The sequence below is a fragment of the Anomaloglossus baeobatrachus genome, chromosome 5, assembly GCF_048569485.1.
Source record: "Anomaloglossus baeobatrachus isolate aAnoBae1 chromosome 5, aAnoBae1.hap1, whole genome shotgun sequence".
NCBI lineage: Eukaryota > Metazoa > Chordata > Amphibia > Anura > Aromobatidae > Anomaloglossus > Anomaloglossus baeobatrachus.
Window position 1 is genome coordinate 384,808,270 of NC_134357.1, and position 20,516 is coordinate 384,828,785.

At 47.8% G+C, this 20,516-nt stretch overlaps 3 protein-coding genes across 4 annotated transcripts in view; 2 read left to right on the forward strand and 1 right to left on the reverse strand.

Moving 5' to 3' along the window:
* SCRN2 (secernin 2) overlaps nt 1–1,483 on the forward strand; it is a 21,213-nt gene extending 19,730 nt beyond the window's left edge. Inside the window, exon 8 of the mRNA XM_075350071.1 lies at nt 146–1,483. Within this exon, the coding sequence (XP_075206186.1) occupies nt 146–316 (171 nt within the window). The 3' untranslated portion in view covers nt 317–1,483. The remainder of the gene's footprint in view (nt 1–145) is intronic.
* On the reverse strand, nt 386–19,451 carry LRRC46 (leucine rich repeat containing 46). The gene is made up of 8 exons (XM_075350072.1): nt 19,198–19,451; nt 19,059–19,122; nt 7,241–7,349; nt 6,569–6,615; nt 3,274–3,383; nt 3,093–3,162; nt 2,158–2,309; nt 386–1,129 (listed from the first exon to the last, which is right to left on the reverse strand). The coding sequence occupies exons 1-8, from the start codon at nt 19,205–19,207 to the stop codon at nt 450–452; spliced, it is 1,242 nt and encodes a 413-aa protein (XP_075206187.1). The 5' UTR covers nt 19,208–19,451; the 3' UTR covers nt 386–449.
* MRPL10 (mitochondrial ribosomal protein L10) overlaps nt 19,282–20,516 on the forward strand; it is a 35,433-nt gene continuing 34,198 nt past the window's right edge. For both annotated transcript variants that reach the window (XM_075350074.1, XM_075350073.1), the window contains exon 1: nt 19,282–19,351. In XM_075350074.1, the coding sequence (XP_075206189.1) occupies nt 19,312–19,351 (40 nt within the window). In that variant the 5' untranslated portion in view covers nt 19,282–19,311. The remainder of the gene's footprint in view (nt 19,352–20,516) is intronic.

A 20,516-nucleotide genomic window follows, 5' to 3' on the forward strand; every position in this document is an offset into this window, starting at 1 on the left:
ATGGAAAGGGCAGGGATTGAGATGAAATAAAATCTGTATCTGCTCTATACTATACTGCCTGTATATAGGGCTGCTTGTACAATCCCACAGGTTGCCTTCAAAGACCAAAGTATGATAGCATTAATGTACCCTTCTCTACATACAGAATACACAACGACACCTACAGGACAAGCAAAGGAAGATGGAAGCTGATAATCTATCACTGGTCAGTAATCTTTTAAGTGGAATAGAGACTTCTTCCCCTTCAGACTTGTCTGACCTATTTCTGTTCTGTGTGGAGAAGGAAATCGCATCATACCAAGAGGAAAACCATTAAGAAGCTCAAGCGGCCTTCTTCATAGGGTGACATTACTGATCCAAGCAGTAACAACACTGATAATCATCTCTTTAATATACATGTTGCTAAAACAATCAGCAATTATAAAATTCTCCGGAAATAAAATGAATCATTATGTCTTTTCCCCAGTTACCTGCGCACTAGAATTGATTTTGGGTTTAGTCAGTGGCAGCTTTTCTGGAGACTGCAGGGTTTTCTTAGTAGGTGCAGATGTTGGTTGTCTCTCATTCGGAGGTCTCGAAGAAGCAGTGGTTGAGCTATGTCTAGCTGCGGTCATCTGTGGTGCCTGAGATGTGTGTTTGGTGGGCACGGCGTACAGTTTCCTGGTGGAAGGGGCAGATAATGTCTGTCTCTCTTTCTGAGAAGTGGAGACTGTGCTGTGAGACTTTCCTGAAGAAGCAGCATCCGACTTTGATTGCGGAGCAGATGGTAGTTGTTTTTTGGAAGAGTTCTTGTTCAGTCCTTGCCTTGAATTTACTGGCTTAGACTGGGAGGATGACGCAGAGATTTGATTTTTGGGGACTGGTGCAGAAGCAGGCATGTCAGTGACATTAATCTGTTGGTCTTTGAGTTGCTTCTTGATTAAGGCAGAAAATGGATGCCTTTTTTCAGAAATAATAGAATTGTCTGCCTTGGGTGGACAAGACATTGTTTGCATTACACTACCAGTCTCATTTTTCTGTTCATTTGGAGTATTATTGAGCTCTGATAGACGCTCCTCATGTTCTCTCAGTGCCTTGTGCCTTCTCTGATAAGACCTTTGTATCATCTCCTGACTCAGAGATGAGAGATCTAAGAAAAAAAAGTGTATTAAAACTTATAGGTCATGACCAGTACTTGACTGTATTACGTGTCAGATACAGGACGATGTGCTGCCGAGAAAAATTAATGTTTTTTTTAATTAATTAATTTTTTTAATTTTGTTTATTATTGTGGCTTTTTTAGGCAAATACCGCCCGGTTTACAATGGTCAATAATTGGGGAATGAGTGCACTTAAGAGAATTCATTGACAATTATTAGCCAGAGTTAATGGGCTGTAATTATCGGGATGTGGCCTTAAAGGGAACCTGTCAGGTGCAATAAGCACCCAGAACCACGAGCAGTTGTGGGTGCATATTCCTATCCCTGCCTGTCTTAGGCTATAGTAACATACATAAAGAGACCTTTAGAAAAGTATTTCTAAAGATCCTTTATGATATGCTAATGAGCGCAGGGAGTAGTCGCAAGGTCATTAATTCTTGCGCTCATTGCGCCCTCTTAGCATGTTAGCACGCCCACAGGGGTGTGCTATCATGCTATCCAATGCCCATTGCCTCGCGACATCAGCGGTACCTCTGTCTGCTGTCACCACTGATGAGAATGCTCGGCACTTTCGGTCATGTGCACTATGAAGCCGGGTGTACGCATCCCGGCTTCAGAGAGGTCTAGTGCGCATGACTGGAAGTGCTACGGACTTCTGAACATGCACACTGACCTTAAGCCTGGCATTCTGAAGTGGTGGCAGTGGACACAGGTATGCGCATCACCACTGATGACGCAAGGCAATGAGCATTGAATAGCATGTTAGCACGCCCACAGGGGAATGCTAACATGCTAAGAGGGCGGAATGAGCGCAGGAACTATCGCCCTTGCGACTATTCCCTGCGCTCATTAGCATATCATAAAGGATCTTTAGAAATGCATCTTCTAAAGATTTCTTTATGTATGTTACTATAGCCTGGGACAATAAAGCAGGGATTAGCAATATGTACCCAGAACTGCTCGTGGTTTTGGGTGCATTTTGCACCTGACAGGTTCACTTTAACACAGCTTACCATACCTGAAACTTCAAACGGAAGGCTTGTCTCACCACTGTCATCACTATCACTTCCATTCTCATCTTCCTCACTGTCACTGTTGTGATTGGCAGAGTCTTTTAAAGTTTCTCCATCCAGTTGTTGAATGACTGGTAATGCCTTTAGCACTTGCTGTCTAAATAAAAAAAATCAAGCTGGTCAGGATCTCAGTGTTTTATTGTAACTTCAACATGGCCAGCGTTGTGACTTTAAATGTATGCGTTATAAGAAAAAATAGATATTTGTCATAATGGACCTTATGAATGGTTGACCAACTGCTGCATTATAGAACTGTTTACAAAGGTATACATTTTGGGAGCGGATATCTTTGGAGGTATTAGTGTGATTTGAAAAGCTGTCTGATTTTTTTTTTTTTCTCCCAGCAGCACTCTTTTTCCATGGATTGAATTTGGTATTGCAGCTCATCTTTAGGGTATGCTCACACGAGCGTATGACTCAGACGAGTGCAATGTGAGAAAATCTCGTATTACTCTTGGACCAATGTTATTTAATGAGGGAGAGCAGATGGTCAGCTTTTTTCTTATCTAGATTCTGGATTAGCAAAAAGTCGCAGCATGCAGCGATTTTCAGCGAGAGACATGTCACTCGCACCCATACAAGTCTATGGGTGTGAGTGAAATATCAGATTGCACTCGGATGACATCCGAGTGCAGTGCGATAATCGCATCAGCTGACAATGGAGGAGATGGGGAGAGTAATCCCTCCCTCTCCTCTGCAGCTGTGATCCGATCACATGATCGGATCATAACTGCATGACACTTGGCTTACACTGGCAGCACAGTGGGAGCCGAGGGTCATTAGCATTACAAGAAATGCTCTATTTCTTTCTGTTTCTTAAAATAACATCTTAAAGGATGCGTATTGTGTCAGACAGCCTATTTATGGATTTAGAGCTCACCTGTAGTCTTTCGCCTTGGTGCAAGGATTTCCAGTGAGGTTCAAGATGACAAGACTTTGAGGTAATTCACCTGTACAGAAAAAAAAGCCAGCTAATTGTAATGAATGCCACCCACATTATTACTAATTGCCATCTGCTGTACACTTTTTACACAGAAGGGTAGAAGTTGTTACTGACTTACCTGCATCAAGATTCTTAATCAAATTATGGGATATATCCAAGAACTGTAGACTTGTCAAACATCGGATATTTTGGATTTCCTCCACTTTATTCCAAGAAAGACTAAGAAAGCTTTGAAGAGAAGTGTGGAGTTTGAGAACCATGCTTAAAATAAATAACATCATTCAAATACCACACGATTAAGACATCATATAGAAGGTATTAGACTATTGGGTCTTTCAATGGGAGTCAGTATTCTCAGCTTTTTTATGCCAAGTATTTCTAGATCACATCTGGACACCACATATTCAGCCATATGTAGCAATTGTTTGCTACAATCTACTCTTTACTCTTAGGCAGATATACAAGTACTGTGCAAATTTTAATCAGGAGTGGAAAAATACTGCATTGTACACGTTCTTTCAAGTGTTCATATTTTATTTTTAGCAATTAACAAAATGGAAAGTGAATCAACAAAAGACATCTAAATCAAATCAATATTTGGAGTGGCCACCCTTTGCCTTCAAAAAACATCAATTCTTCGAAGTACAGTTCTACAGTTTTTGAAGGAATTTGGAAGGGAGGTTGTTCCAAACATTTTGGAGAACTAACCACAGATCTTCTGTGGATGTAGGCCTATGCAAATCCTTCAGTTTCTTCATGTAATCTTTTACACACGCAGAGATCTGGGCTCTATATGGCCATATCCTCACTTCCAGGACTTCATGTTCTTCTTTACGCTGAAGACAATTCTTAATTGCATTGGCTGTATGTTTGGGGTCAATGTTTTGCTGCAGAAAAAAACCTGAAACCAATCAAACACCTCCGTGATGGAATTGTATGATGGATAAGTATCTGCCTTTATTTCTCGGCATTGAGGTCTCTATTAACCCCAATTAAATCCTCCAATCCAATTGGTAAAATGCAGCCCAAAACTTGCAAGGAACCTCCAATATACTTCAGTGTTGCCTGCAGTGATTCATTGTTAGGGTTCTTTTCCACTTGCGATTTCTATGTGCGAGTGCGATCTGATAAAACATCGGATTGCACTTACACCAGTGCAAAACTATGGGGCAGTGTCCACTTGCCTTTTCTTTCTCATACAAGCCTATGGGAGCGTGTGAAACATTGCACTGCACTCACGTTATGTGCCTGCAGTGCTATATACGCAGAGACAGACAGCAGAGGAGATAGTGAGAAAGTGCTCTCTTCTCGGCAGCTGTGATATGATTGCAAGATCGCATCACAGTGGCATGAACCGTGACGGACGCACGCAGCAGAGGGTCATTAGCATATCTCTTCCGATGCTCTCGCATCGGAAGCGGTGCGCAAGTGTAAAAGAACCCTAATACCGCTCTCCAGCCCTTCAGTGAGCAAACAAACGGTCTTGTGTTACAACCAAATACTTAAAATTTTGACTCATCAGTCCAAAGAACCAGCTGCCTTATTTGTGTACTCCAGTTCCTATGTTTTTGTGCATAGTTAAGTCACTTTGCCTTGTTTCTATGTCAAAGGTATGGGTTTTGGCCACAATTCTATCATGAAGGTCACTTCTGGCCAGACTTCTCCAAACAGTAGATGGGTGTAGCTGGCTGGGTTTCACTAGTTGATGACAGTTCAGAGCTGATGGCATTGGAGGACATCTTCTAATTTCAAAGGGAAGTATATATGATGTGTCTTTCATCTGCTGCAGTAAGTTTACTAGGCAAACCACTATGTCTACACTTCTCATTATTGCCCATTACTAGATCCTTCATCAAAACAGATGAGCAGCACATCCTGAAACCCAAGCCTGCTTTAAAATCATTGCATGGCAGATAATGCTAATAGTATAACTACCTTGTTTCTTGTTGCTGTGCCATGGTGTATGACCTCAATTAGGACAAGTCCAGGTATAATATGCTTGAACAAGGTTTCTTTATTTTTCACCAAATGAATGTACTGCCCGCCCAACGTTGCGGCTCTCACAGGAGCCTTCACCAGGGGCCAAGAGTACCGTGGTAGGTGGTTGTGATAAGAGATCTTATAGGTGCATCAGGACCTAAAAATTGGAGGAAAAATTTAGAGGAGTCAGTTTAAGGGATACTCCGGTAAGAGGAATTTGTTGCTACAAGTGAAGCAGACAAGGGGAGCGCCAATAAGGGGCTAGCATACAATGTGAAGGGGCTCACACAGTAAGTTGGGGGAAAAGATAGTTGCAAAGGCACTGTTATCTGTGTACTTGAATTATTGATAATATGTGGTATGGTAAAAAAATTACCAGGATGACCTCAGGGGTACTAGAGGCACTAGGATAAAGGTGAGAGCACCAGGGGAAAACCTAAAGCGGCATGGTGATATGACCAGTGTGTGGAGGGAGCTCTAGTACCCCTGAGGTCATCCTGGTAATTTTTTTACCATACCACATATTATCAATAATTCAAGTACACAGATAACAGTGCCTTTGCAACTATCTTGTACCCCAACTTACTGTGTGAGCCCCTTCACATTGTATGCTAGCCCCTTATTGGCGCTCCCCTTGTCTGCTTCACTTGTAGCAACAAATTCCTCTTACCGGAGTATCCCTTAAACTGACTCCTCTAAATTTTTCCTCCAATTTTTAGGTCCTGATGCACCTATAAGATCTCTTATCACAACCACCTACCACGGTACTCTTGGCCCCTGGTGAAGGCTCCTGTGAGAGCCGCAACGTTGGGCGGGCAGTACATTCATTTGGTGAAAAATAAAGAAACCTTGTTCAAGCATATTATACCTGGACTTGTCCTAATTTTTGTCATACACTGTGTGCCGGGACTACCTCTTTGATTGACTATTTTTTCTCCCGAGCACCAGGATTATAGCAGCTGAGCACAACTTATCCTCCCCTATGGTGTATGACCTGTGACATGAAAATAATGTCTTCTACAACCTGACTTTTGCAGCAGTTTGGCTTTTCCTTACCAAGTTTTAAGTTTCTCTTTCAGTTATTGACTGCATATCCACCTACATATGAAAATGATGATCATTATCACCTGTTTGGTATAGTTGGTCACTAATATTCCTGACTATAATCCTACAAAATCCATGACACTGTGCCAGCGTACCTAGAAATTAATGCTGTTTTGATGGCAAAGGGGGGCTGAGTCCATGTGCCCCTACATGAAGTAGGGGGTCTAATATTCGGCCTAGTGACCAATGAAGTGGGTTCAGACATGGAAATATTCAAACACTGGCAGGTTTGTGGTGAACAACAAAAAGACACAAAGCCAAAATTCAGATTTGCTGAAAGAGATCAGTATCATTATCATAATCGTATTAAGCAGTGGATGGACACTCACCGCAGGTTCTTAAGAGCATCTACATTTTCAATCTTCTTTATTAGATTCTTAAACAAATAAGTGATATTCACATGACATGTCATTTCACATTTGAGAAAAAAAGGATCAATGATTAGAATTCACTGTCCAATCCTTATGTCCCCCCAAAATAAGAGGCCCCTATACATATTAGATGATTAAGTGATCCCACTAAGGTTGGCAGGCTGGTTGACATTAGTCCAATGTGTATGGAACTATAAGAAAAAGAGTAAAAGCTATTATATGAAGGGTATGTAGTGGTGTAATGGAGTATCAGAAGAGTACCTGCTCCCGTAGCTGCCAAGCCATGATATTAATACACCGTTGGCATTTTTCCTAGCATTACCTTGGCTTGTCAGGAAGTGATTTACATGGAAAAGTTAGCTATATAGCAATATGCCAAACAAAGGAGGAAACTATTAACATAGTGTCCTTTGGGCAGAAGTCACATTGAAAGCACGGCATAGCTTGTAGCATACGATGGTATCCTCCTATAAGACAGGTTATGACTTGGATGCTGGCATCCATCCTGAATACTTAATATGTTATCGTAGCTACACCATGTGGGTGTTAGAATAAAAGAAATCTGTCTGTATCAGGAATCTTGTCCTACAGCTGGCTACACCCCTGGGAAGATATCAGGTGAGAGGTTACCTCTTGTAGGTACAGGCTGTGTACCTCTTTCACCATCTCCAGATTCTGCAGTGTAGTGATCCCCTCTCTGTCCAGTCTCACAGTGTGTAGATGAAGCAACGCCTGAGACCTGCAAGGGAACCAAACACGGGCAACTTAAGGCTATGTTCGCACGTTGCGTCGGTGTACCTGCAGTTTATTCTGCACGTTTTCCTTCCCTTGGTTTTTGACCAAATGGCTTTTGACCATTTTTTAGCGCTAAAAACGCATGCGTTTTTACCGCGTTTTTAGTGCGTTTTTAGCGCTTTTTACCTGCGCTTTCACCTGCGTTTCTGCAGATGCGTTTTTGAGATCAAGACACTGAGAAATAAAGTTGAATTAGTCAAAAAGAATGAAAAAAGAGAAAAAAAGTCTAAAATTAACTTTTAATAAAATTAAATGGGAAATTATCAATTTTAATGTAATAATAGCGGTTATGCACATTTTAACAGAAAAATAGCTAAAGTTTATTATTTTTTAGCATTTAAATTTTCGGTTATTGTGTGTGTGTAAAGGAACATTAGAACCCATTAATTTTATGCCAGAAAAGCATGCGTTTTTGGAGCCAAAAACGCAGTTGAAAAGCAGGTAAAAAGCATGAAAAACGCAGGAATTGTGATTTTGGTTGCTTTTTGCCATTTCTCATTGACTCCAATGTTAAGGAAACGCTGCAGAAATGGCAAAAACAACTGACATGCTGCTTCTTTTTCAGCATGGTTTTTGACCACAAATATGCAAATTAAACGCTGCAGAACAAAAAGCAAAGTGCAGACAGGATTTCTGCTTTTACCATAGACTTTGCTGGAAATCAAAAACGCATGCCTTTTTGCCCAAAAACGCTGCTGCCAAAAACGCTGCAGAAACGCGGTAAAAAACGCAACGTGCGAACATAGCCTAACAGCGATCTACCACGAATCAGCCGCAGCTGATTTACAATACCTATTCATCCATGTCACTACCACATCATCCACCAACTTTATACTCGCGTTGTCTGAGATAAACCATAAGACGCTAAGAGCTGTTTTGCACAAAGATCTCACAAAAAAACCCACCAAAGATGTAACAAAACCCATACATGAGAATTTTCTTCCAACATACAAAGCTTGGAGTCAGTGAACAGTAACATTCGTATTTACATTTAGTCTGAAAGCCTGTCTTGATCATGTCCAACTGATACATTGTTTGCACCATTATAAATAATCTGGTATATTTGGCACATGGTCTTAAAGGGAATCTTTCACCAGGATTTCATCTTTCAGACTATTTATATCTGTATATAGCTCTTTCAAAGACAAGTCCAGTAATATCTTAACATGGCCAGTACCATCTTCTGTTACTGAGAAATCAGCATTTCAAATGACCTGCAAATTTGTAGATCTGAAGCCTCTGTCACTCTAGCTCTTTTTCCCGCCCAGTGCTGCCTCGTTCTGTTTGACTGACAGCTCCTTTGCCTTAACTCATACAGTATAGAGGCTGTCAGTCAAGCAGGAGGAAGTGCTACTGGGTGGGAAATAGTACTGGAGTGATAGAGGCTTCAGATCTTCAAATAGCTCTTCAGCCTCATTTGCATATCAATTTAAATGCTGATTTCTTAGTAACGGAGGAGTGCTCATGTAAAGGTATTGCTGGACTTGTCTTTGGAAGAACTACATGTGCACTTATGTAGTTTGGTGAGGGGTGAAATTCTGCTGACAAATTCCCTTTAAATATAATTGCTACATTTAGTGTATATGTGGCGCACCTGTGGCTTCAGTCGCCACAGGATACTACAGCTCATTTAAGCTGCAGTATTCATCTCAGATAAGGAGGAGGTTAATAACCGGTGTTTCCACATTTACACTTTACATACAGATTAGGAGCCTTCTCATTGGGGAGCTGGACTAGGGTAGGCTGGGGGGTGGCCATCACGAAGCATTGGACTTTCCCGGTCACTAGGGCAACCACCTGGGGGGCGGGCACCACTTGGGGTAGAAGTAGGAGCAACCTGACACAATCTTCAGTCAAGTCGGGACTTCAGTTCTGGCAGCACGACACCATTTTTCTTCTTTTCTTTCACGGGGCCTGAGGCTTGGAGCGGGACGCTCAACCCGGGCTCCTCATTCCCGGAGGGGAAACTCTTAGAAAGGACACTTTCAAAATACCGGTGGCTACCTCTAACTTAAAGGGGATTGGCTGGAGCCCACTTTGGCAGTGACCGGTACCTCCCGGGCAATCTAAAGACAGTAAGTAAAACACCTGGAACCGCAGCAGCTGACTCAGCCTTTTGATTGCCAGCGCCGTCGCCCTGCGCTTCGGCGCCAACAGCCACTACTCCCCTCATCAGCCTCCCCAGGGCCCACTCCACCTGTGGGAAGCAGAACCATCTTGGCTACTACAACCATTCGCCTCGGAGGACAGCAACAGCAGCGGCGGCTAATCCCTAGCCGCATACCGCAGGTGGCATCACGAGACAACTCCTATCACCCATCTTCATCCCATCTCCATTCCCCCTTTTGGTGTACACCTCGAGACCATGAAGTCGGGCAGGGCCACCCGAGACATCCCAGACCCGACATCACCGGCCCGGCGACGAGTACTTAACCTCTGCCCCGTGGGCGCTACATATATGCATGCAACGTCTTTGTAACGGGTCACCTACGTAACCTGCCTTAATAAGCACTAAAGAAACACTAAAAGAGTGAACATATGTACAGCAATGTAAAAATGACTTTCTGCTCATATGTTTAGTCTACTAAGCTTCTTTTAACTGCTTCATGTTTCCGCAGCGATGAAGTGGTTAAAAAAAGTGTTCTAACCATTTTTAAGGCACTCACCATTTTGTATATACAGGTAAAAAAAATATGGCAGCTAAGGCCAGCCAGAATGACACCAAATAAGACACTCCAACAAAAGCATTGATGGCGTTTTCCTGAAGCATCTTCTGCTGTGAACACTACCCTTAGGCTATGTTCCCACGATTAGTATCTGTTGAGGTTTTGACGCTGCAGAATTTCTGCACCATCTCTACTCCTTAAGGCCGCTTTACACGCGGAGATTTATCGTGCGATCGCACCCGCCCCCATCGTTTGTGCAACACGGGCAATTTGTTGCCCGTGTCGCACAAAGTCAGTAACCCCCGTCACACGTACTTACCTCCCGAACGATGGTGAACATCCTCTTCCTGAAGGGGGAGGGACGTTCGGCGTCACAGCGACGTCACTCAGCGGCCGCCTAATAGAAGCAGAGGGGCGGAGATGAGCGGGACGTAACATCCCGCCCACCTCCTTCCAGCAGGTAAGCTGCAGTTCATCGTTCCCGGGGTGTCACACGGAGCGACGTGTGCTGCCTCGGGAACAATGAACAACCAGCGCGCAGAAGGACGTTCGATTTTTTTTTTAAAATGAGCGACGTGTCAACGAGCAAAGATAAGGTGTGTATTTTTGCTCGTTCACAGTCGCTCGTAGCTGTCACACGCTATGATATGTAAAACAATGCCGGATGTGCGTCACTAACAACGTGACCCCGACGACATATCGTTAGATATATCGTAGCGTGTAATGGGCCCTTTAGTCTATTTGCATTTTTTTCATTGTGTTTGTGTGTGGATTTTTGACATTGCGGTTTTTGTCCCTTTTTGGTGTGTCATCCTTTATTTAACTAGAGTGGTTTTGTTATTGAAACTTCCTGGTATTGACATCCATAGGTGCCGATTACATGTTTTTTTAATGCATTTCCGCCACATAAACGTACCAAAAACGTATGTCCTTTTTTTTTTTACCTGCATCTGTCGCGGACGGGGAGGAGGGTGTCAACGCTGCGCTCTCCCACTGCTCGGGTCCGGCCGCCGCTGCTCTGCGGCTACTGCTGCTCGGTGGCTCGAGCGATAGGCCGGATCCCGGGGACTCGAGCGGCGCTCCTCGCCCGTGAGTGAAAGGGGTGATTTGTTGGTGGGGGATTTGATTAATGTCCGTGACGCCACCCACGGTTGTGGTGATTGTGTGGACACCACCGCTGCTCTGTCTGGGGATCCCGGGAGTGGTGGTATGGAGCAGCTTGATGTTGGTTTGCCCCTCCGTGGGTAGGGGGTTTGGTGGTCCCGGGGCCTGATGACGGGGGGTTAGGGTGGTGGACAGGCGGGTTAGGGGGCCTGTGGAGGTGCAGGGACGCAGGGGCAGCGCTGTGCCACACGGCACTGAGGTACTCACTCAGCCCACGAATGATGACACAGTTCACGGTAAACAAACGGCTGGTTGGACGGGTCCCTCGGACGGCTGCGGTGTAGATGTTCCCTGCAAGTTAGCGGTGACTGTCTCTTCCCTGCACCTAGAAACGGTTGTTGGTAGCGATGGATTCCCACCGGCAACCCGCTCCCCAGCTTGGATATGAGCCGGAGGAGCCCCTCTCTTGCCCGCAGGCGCTGGCCCTGGGAAACTGGTGCCTTGGCGGTGGCGGTGTCTCCCCTTCCACGGTTGGACTGTTGCCTTCAATCGGGACTTTGCTGCTTGGAGACCCGGAGGTCCCCTTCACTGACGGATTTGGCAAATTACGGCGACTCCTAGCCTTGCCGGGATCCGAAAGGCCCCTGCCAATGGTGCTGGCTTCTCTTTGTATACCGCTCCGGTACCGCCGGGCCACCACCCGTCCACGGTCCTTTCGGCAACCTCCGATCAGCCTCTCCTGCAGACGGTCACCGCCGTCTGCCAACCTTGCTGTCTCAGTCCGGGGCACACACCCGGACCAACTTCAGGCTCTGTTGCTGTCACTTTCCTTCACTTCCACTCCTGTCACTTGCTCCTCTACCACTTCCTTCTACTCTCCAACTCCACTGTTTACTCCTTCACTTCCCCTAGCTTCCTCGCTTCTCCTGTTTTTTCCCGCCTCCAGGACTGTGAACTCCTCGGTGGGTGGTGCCAACCGCCTGGCCCACCCCCTGGTGTGAACATCAGCCCCTGGAGGAAGGCAACAAGGATTTGTGTTCTGACCTTGACCTGTGACCCCTGGCTTGCCCAGGGCGTCACACATCCAATGCAAGTCTATGGAGAATCTCCATAGACTTGCATTGGATGTGTGACGCCCTGGGCAAGCCAGGGGTCACAGGTCAAGACACCACCACACACCCCACATTCCCTGCAGGCACATCAAGGTCAGAACACAAATCCTTGTTGCCTTCCTTGCGGGGACGCAAAGGAAAGAAACGAAGCGTCCCCGCAAGAGAAATTGACATGCTGCAGATTGTAAAAACACATGGTAGGTCGGTTTACGCAGTGCAAAAAAAAAGCGCAGGGACATGAGATGTCTATTAATTTCAGCCACTTTTCTTTTTCTGTAAACCGCTGCGTTTTGGATACAGCAATAATATGCAGCGTCAAAAGCGCAGGTAAAACTACTTGTGGATGATGTGTGGCCTAGTAACCCCTTCCTACCCATCCCTGTGTTGTAATATTGTGTAATATGAATGTATAAAAATATGTTTTATTACTTATGTGTTCCGTATGTAAATGAGCAGGGGCTCTAGTCCCCTGGGCGTCGCATCGCCTTGTGGGTGTTTGCATGCTTTCTGTGGTATCATGCCCCTGTGGGTATGATACCATGGATTTATATGAGCAACATAGCCGTCAGCTCCTTGAGATCCCGCGCGTGCGCACTTACCATTCCCGTAGCCTTGTTCTCCGGGTTCTTGCTTCTGGGGCTTTAGACGCGCACTGCGCATGCTCAGAAGACCCCTGTGGTTCCGGTCATGTGCTGTCTCGGCTGTTTACTTACCGGCTTCAGACGCACTCTGCGCATGACCGGAACCACATGAGTCTTCTGAGCATGCACAGTGCTCATCTAAAGACGAGGAGTAAGCACCTGGATAAGGAGGCTGCAGGAATGGCAAGTGTGCACGAGCGGGATCTCAAGGAGCAACGGGGACTTCGCTCATGTAAATCCATGGTATCACGCCCACAAGGCTATGGGACGCCCAGGGGACTAGAGCCTCTGATCATTTACATAGTTAACATGTAAGTAATAAAACATATTTTTAAACATTCATATTACACACTATTACAACACAGGGTTACTAGGCCACACATCCCCCTGATTCTAGATTAGAACGCATATGGGACCTGACACGTTCCCTTTAAGGCTCGATTCATCAAAACATTTATGCCAGTACTAGAAGGTGGCCCGATTCTACGCATCGGGTATTCTAGAATTTACGTATTGTGTAGTTCATGTATGATTTTTGTTATATATATGTGCAGTATGTGCGTATATTTGTGTGTGCAGCGTTGTCTGTGTGTGGGTGTCTGTGTAGGGCAGTTGTTTGTGGTTTCCAGTGTGTGTGTGTGGTGTGTTGTGCAGTGCGCGCGCGCGCGTGTGTGTGTGTGTGTTGGGGGGAGGTGTGCACTCTCCATCGTGCTCCATCCCCTATGCTGCGCACCCCCCATCGTGCTACATCTCCCATCCTGCGCACTCCCAAACGTGCTCCATCCGCCATGCTGCGCACTCCCAAACGTGCTCCATCCGCCATGCTGCGCACTCCCCATCGTGCTCCATTCCCTATGCTGCGCACTCCCCATCGTGCTCCATCCGCCACGCTGCGCACTCCCCATCGTGCTCCATCTCCCATGCTGCGCACTCCTAAACGTGCTCCATCCGCCATGCTGCGCACTCCCAAATGTGCTCCATCCACCATGCTGCGCACTCCCAAACGTGCTCCATCCGCCATACTCCACACTCCCCATCGTGCTCCATGCCCTATGCAGCGCACTCCCCATCGTGCTCTATCCCCTATGCTGCGCACCCCCCATCGTGCTCCATTATCCATGCTGCGCACTCCCAAACGTGCTCCATCCGCCATGCCGCGCACTCCCAAACGTGCTCCATCCGCCATGCTGCGCACTCCCAAACGTGCTCCATCCGCCATGCTGGGCACTCTCTATCGTGCTCCATCCCCCATGCAGTGCACTCCCTATTGTGCTCCATCCCCTATGCTGCGCACCTCCCATCGTGCTCCATCTCCCATGCTGCGCACTCTCAAACGTGCTCCATCCGCCATGCTGCGCACTCCCAAACGTGGTCCATCCGCTATGCTGCGCACTCCCAAACATGCTCCATCCGCCATACTCCGCACTCGCCATCGTGCTGCATCCGCCATGCTGCGCACTCCCAAACGTGCTCCATCCGCCATGCTGCGCACTCCCAAACGTGCTCCATCCGCTATGCTGCGCACTCCGAAACGTACTCCATCCGCCATGCTGCGCACTCCCAAACGTGCTCCATCCGCCATGCTGCGCATTACCAAACGTGCTCCATCCGCCATGCTGCGCCAGCATCAGCTTCTCTACCCGCATCATCAGCCTCTCTGCCCGCAGCATCAGCCTCTCTCCTCCCAGCATCAGCGTCTCTGTCCCTAGCATCAGGCTCTCTCCTTCCAGCCTCCCTCAGCATCAGCCTCCCTTTCCCAGCCTTCCCAAGGATCAGCCTCTCTCCTCTCAGCCTCCTTCCTCCCAGCCTCCGCCTCCCAGCCTCCCTCAGCATCAGCCTTCCTCTCCCAGTCTCCCCCAGCATCAGCTTCCCCAAGCATCAGCCTCTACCAGCATCAGCCTCTGTTCTTCCAGCCTCCTCCAGCATCAGCTTCCCTAAGCATCAGCCTCCCTCGTCCCAGCCTCCCTCAGCATCAGCCTCTCTCCTTCCAGCCTCCCTCAGCATCAGCCTCCTCTCCCCAGCCTTCCCTAGGATCAGCCTCTCTCCTCCCAGCCTCCTTCTTCCCAGCCTTCCGATCCCAGCCTCCTTCAGCATCAGCATTTCCCTCTTCCCCATGATCAGCCTCTCTGCTCCCAGCCTCCTCCAGCACGCCCTGCTCCTCTGCCGACACTCACACACCCGATCGCATGCACTCACACACACACCCGATCGCATCCACTCACACACACACCCGATCGCATCCACTCACACACACACCCGATCGCATCCACTCACACACACACCCGATCGCATCCACTCACACACACACCCGATCGCATCCACTCACACACACACCCGATCGCATCCACTCACACACACACCCGATCGCATCCACTCACACACACCCGATCGCATCCACTCACACACACACCCGATCGCATCCACTCACACACACACCCGATCGCATCCACTCACACACACACCCGATCGCATCCACTCACACACACACCCGATCGCATCCACTCACACACACACCCGATCGCATCCACTCACACACACACCCGATCGCATCCACTCACACACACCCGATCGCATCCACTCACACACACAGACACTGACGATATCGCACTTACGCGCTCATACTCACAACATCCGGGGATATCACATGCTTCTGGCCATGTGATCCTCCGTCAGGTCCTGGAAGATCACAACAGCACATTTTCGCCGCCGAGAAGCAAGCGATATCCCAGGATGTCGTGAGTATGTGGATGCGATGTGAGGTGTGTGTGAGGTGTGTATGAGAGTGAGTGTGATCTGATGTGTGTGTATGTTTGTGTGTGTGCGTGTGGACCTTCCGGCGCAGCAGGACCTTGATGGGCTTGTAACCATGCGAGCATGGTTACCAACGTATCCACACCACTCCCACCACTGCCGTGGGAGCGGGGGCCGGGGGAGGGGGAGGGAGTACAGTACTCACCTCCGTGACAGCGCTTGTAACCATGCGAGTATCCACACCACCCCTTTGGGAGCGGGGGCCGGGGGGGGGGGGGGGTTGGGGGGGGATAGGGAGTACCGTACTCACCTCCGTGACAGCCGTGTCAGTTAGAGAAATGCGCGGGGGGAGGGAGGGGGTGGGACCAGAGCTAACGTGCATTGCGTGAGGGGGGCGGGGCGTGGCGTGGCTGAATTGCCAATGCCTGCAGGGTGCCGGGGCGAGAGGCCAATCTGTGGGGGGGGGCGGAGCCTGGGCGAGCGGCTGGCCAATCCGTGTGGGGGCGCAGCCTGGGCGAGCGGCCAATCCGTGTGGGGGGGCGGGGCCATGGCGAGCCCAGCGGCCAATCAGCTTTGTGTCACCGTAAGGACACAATTTTGGAGCATGACAGACAGACAGACAGATAGACAGACAGACAGACAGACAGACAGAATAAGGCAATTATATATATAGATTATGGCATAAAAAGCTTTGAAATGTCACATAATTTTGGAACAGCTCTAAGTAATTTTCTATGACATCACATGTGGATTTCTCTGAAGTGACGAGCTGTGAAAGCACAAGTGGGTTTCAGATAATTGAAGTGATGTGACGTCACAAGTGGGTTTCCATCGATTGAAGGGCTGTGGGTGATGAACTATATAGGAGTTGATTATAGTGGTCATGTTGATTGTTGTAAATCAACCACAGAAACAAAACAAATCAATTAATGGGATTCTGCTCTTTTGAAAAATCTTCTGCCCGCAGGCTCAGTTACCTGTTAAAAAAAAACCAACCCAAAACATAGGGTATGCTCACACAGATGTATGATTCGCACAAGTGTAATGCAAGAAAACCTTGCATGCACTTGGCCCAATGTTAACCAATTAGGCAGCTCAGATCTGTTAGTTTTTCATCAACCCTAATTGGACTGAGGAAAAAAAAAAAAAAAAAATTGCAGCATGCTGGGATTGTCTGCGTGTCTCGACTCACTCGCACCCATACAAGTCTATGGGTGTGAGTGCAAGATCGGACTGTATTGATGACATATATGCAGAGACAGACAGTGGAGAAGATGGAGAAATTACTCTCTCCCTTTTCTCAAATCGAAGGATCGGATCACAGCTGCATGACACTCGGCTTACACTTGCAGCAGAGCCTGAGCCGAGGATCATGAGCACATCACATCCGATGCTCTAGCATTAGATGCCATGTGCTAGTGTGACGCTGGCCTAATACGATGGGGTGCAATGTGAGTAAATCTTGCATTGCACTCTAAGCAATATTATTTGATGAGGTAGGTCAGATCTGAGATATTTTTTCTCATGCTGAATGGGATTGGCAGCGTATATCGGATCACATGCACCCATACAAGTCTATGGAGCATGTGAAACATCGGACTGCACTGATGACATCCAAGTACAGTGTGATATATGCAAAGACAGGTGATGGAAAAGATGGAGAGATTAATCTCTCCATCTTCTCTACAGCTTTGAATCAATTCTTGCATGTGAGAGAATCAGAACCACTTTCGATTCTCTACACTAGTCTAACCCCGGCTTTAGGCTGGAGTCACACAATTGCGAGTGCATCGGATGCGATATGCTAATGACCCTCGGTTCCCGCTCTGCTGCAAGTGTAAGCTGAGTGTCATGCAACTGTGATCCGATCCTGCGATCGGATCACAGCAGCAGAGGAGAGGGCAGGCACTGGAGAGGAGAGGGAGGGGTTAATCTTCCCATCTCCTCCATTGTTAGCTGATACAATTATCGCACTGCATTCTGATGTCATTTGAGTGCAGTCCAATATCTCACTGGCACCCACAGACTTGTATTGGTGCGAGTGACACGTCTCTCGGTGACTATAGCAGCATGCTGCGACTTTTCACTCATCCAGAATCTGTATGGGAAAAAAGCTGACCATCTTCTCTTCCTCATTGAATAACATTGGTCAGAGTGCAATGTGAGATTTTCTCGCATTGCCCTCATCAGAGTCATACACTGAGGCAGGGTTCTGCTTTCAGCAACAAATAAGTGTTATATTTGTTTAAGGCACTGATGACACTTGGCTCAAACTCAGCTGTGAGTGTGATCTGAGTGTCATTCATTGTCATTGTAATCTGATTCTCTTGTATGCGAAAATCGGAGAACAGGTACAGAGAACTTAATTTCTCCATCTTCTCAGTTGCCGGTCTTGTCGTATGTTGCACTGCACTCTGATGACATCTGAGTGCAGTCCGATGTTTCCCACGCACCCATAGACTTGTATGGGTGTGTGTGATGCGAGACACGCTCCCAATCCCACCATGCTGCCATTTTTTTCTAGATGAGAAAACCTCGCAGATCTGAACTCCCTCATTGACTAAGGGGTACTTTGCACGCTGCGACATAGCTAGCTGATGATAGCGATGCCGAGTGCGATAGTCCCCGCCCCTGTCGCACATGCGATATCTTGTGATAGCAGCCGTAGCGAACATTATCGCTACGGCAGCTTCACACGCACTTACCTGCCCTGTGACGTCGCTCTGGCCGGCGACCCGCCTCGTCACACGGCAGGCGGCCAATAGAAGCGGAGGGGCGGTCACATCCCGCTCACCTCCTTCCTTCCGCATAGCCGGTGGAGGCAGGTAAGGAGATGTTCCTCGCTCCTGCGGCTTCATACACAGCGATGTGTGCTGCCGCAGGAACCAGGAACAACATCGTATCTCTTATTGGTGCGACATTATGAAAATGACTGACACTACACAAATCACCGATTTACGATGCTTTTGCGATCGTTTATCGGCGCATCTAGGCTTTACACGTTGCGACATTGTTACTGGCGCCGGATGTGCGTCACTTTCGATTTGATCCTAACGATATCGCAGTAGCGATGTCGCAACGTGCAAAGTACCCTACACTGATCAGAGTGCAATCCGATGTTTCCTTGCTGGTCATGCCTCTGTTTTACATTCCGTGTGAGCGGAGCTTGATGAGGTCTCCACTTTCCTGTGATAGTCACATTGCCAGCACAGATTTTTACCACCTGAAGGAATGAATACTTCTATTGAATGACAACAAGCAGAGATCTTGAACCCCAGGAGGAAGTGACACCTAAAATACATTGTAAAATGGCAAACTGTTCTATTATACCGGGATAACATTGATGACAGAGCATAGTGTTCCTGCAGACCATACTCACACGTCCTGCGGGGCTCCGAGCTCCGGCCGCAGATTCCTCCTCACTATGGCGCTTAGTGTGGGGCCTGTAATAGAGCCTGACAGTCACACACTGTACCACCCGGGGTCTCCTGTCCCCTTTCCTCCGCCACTCATCTCACCTGCTGCCATGTTCTCTAGATTTCTGCAAAACTAAGCTTCCATGCGCGTCCTTTCGTTGCTAGGATACCGCAGGCTCCCAGAAGGCAGTGCGCCATCCGTTCACTTCCGGAAGAATGGCGGCGACCCTGGTTAGAGGAGCTGCTCGGGAGCTGGGTGAGCGCTAGGACACGTGACCCGTGCTGGGTGCAGGAGGGCAGGGTTATGGAGTAGGGTGCCGGCTGCGGAGGCCCTGAGTGTCAGGCATGGCTGTAGGCTCTGCCGCAGCATGGTGACCTGTCATGGGAGACCTGTCAGTTCTTCCCTCATCAGAGGAGCATGGCTGGTGTGCCCCCGCAGCAGGTGGCAGAAGGCACGGTGCCTGCATCATACACTGCTAGCGCAGAGCTTTCTTACACTTTTTTTTAGTGCAACCAATCATAGCGCTGCTTTTATTTTTCCAGAGCATTGACGTGAAAGCTGAGCTCTAATTGGTTGCCATGGACAAGGACAGGATTTCTTTTGGACAGTTTAGGCCCCTGTGTTCTGTGGTGTCTGCTGTGACCTGTAGAGGCAGTATGGCTGCCAGTGCCCGCAGTTGTCTGACAGAGGGGCTGGCCGGGACTATTAGGCCCTGTGCGCACTTACCGGTTTTTCCCGCGGATTTCCTGCGGTTTTGCTGCATGTTTCGCTGCAGAAAATGTTCATAACATCTCTGCAGTGATTCACCAGCAAAACCTATGGGAAAAAAAAATCCTGTGCGCACTATGCGGATTTTGACAACTGCATGTTTTGCTGCAGGATTCCCGCTGCAAAAACAAGTGCATGTCACATCTTTTCCGCACATTGCTGCGGGATTTCACTGCATTGATTGCCATGTAATCGTGAAATCCCGCAGGGAAGTGATGTCATTACAGGATGAGGAAGCGGAGCACATAGTAAACACACACACATCACACTCACACACAGACACAGAACACACACACACATCACACACACACACAGACACAGAACACACACACACATCACACACACACACACAGACATAGAACACACATCACACACACAGACATATAGAATACACATACAAATCAAACGGAAATATAGCTAAAAAAAACACGTGGGCTCTGCCGTATTTTTACCTTCCAGCCGAGGAAAGCACACAGCGGCGGCCCGGTATTCTCAGGCTGGGGAGGTGGGGGGAAGAGTTAATGTCCCCCCTCCTCCTGCAGCCGAGAATATCAGCCGCAGCTGCCCCGGGACTGTGGCATGCATTATGCGACAGTCCCGGAGTGTCCTCGGCTCTTCCAGATGCCGTGATGCGGTGGCTATCCAGGTAATA

What these genes read in the sequence shown, in the direction of transcription:
- LRRC46 (XM_075350072.1), bottom strand. An exon ending in GATGCTCTTAAGAACCTGCG is followed by an intron (nt 3,384 to 6,568) that starts GTGAGTGTCCAT and finishes TTCTCTTCAAAG; the next exon opens with CTTTCTTAGTCTTTCTTGGA. An exon ending in CCTTCCGTTTGAAGTTTCAG is followed by an intron (nt 1,130 to 2,157) that starts GTATGGTAAGCT and finishes TTTTTTTCTTAG; the next exon opens with ATCTCTCATCTCTGAGTCAG.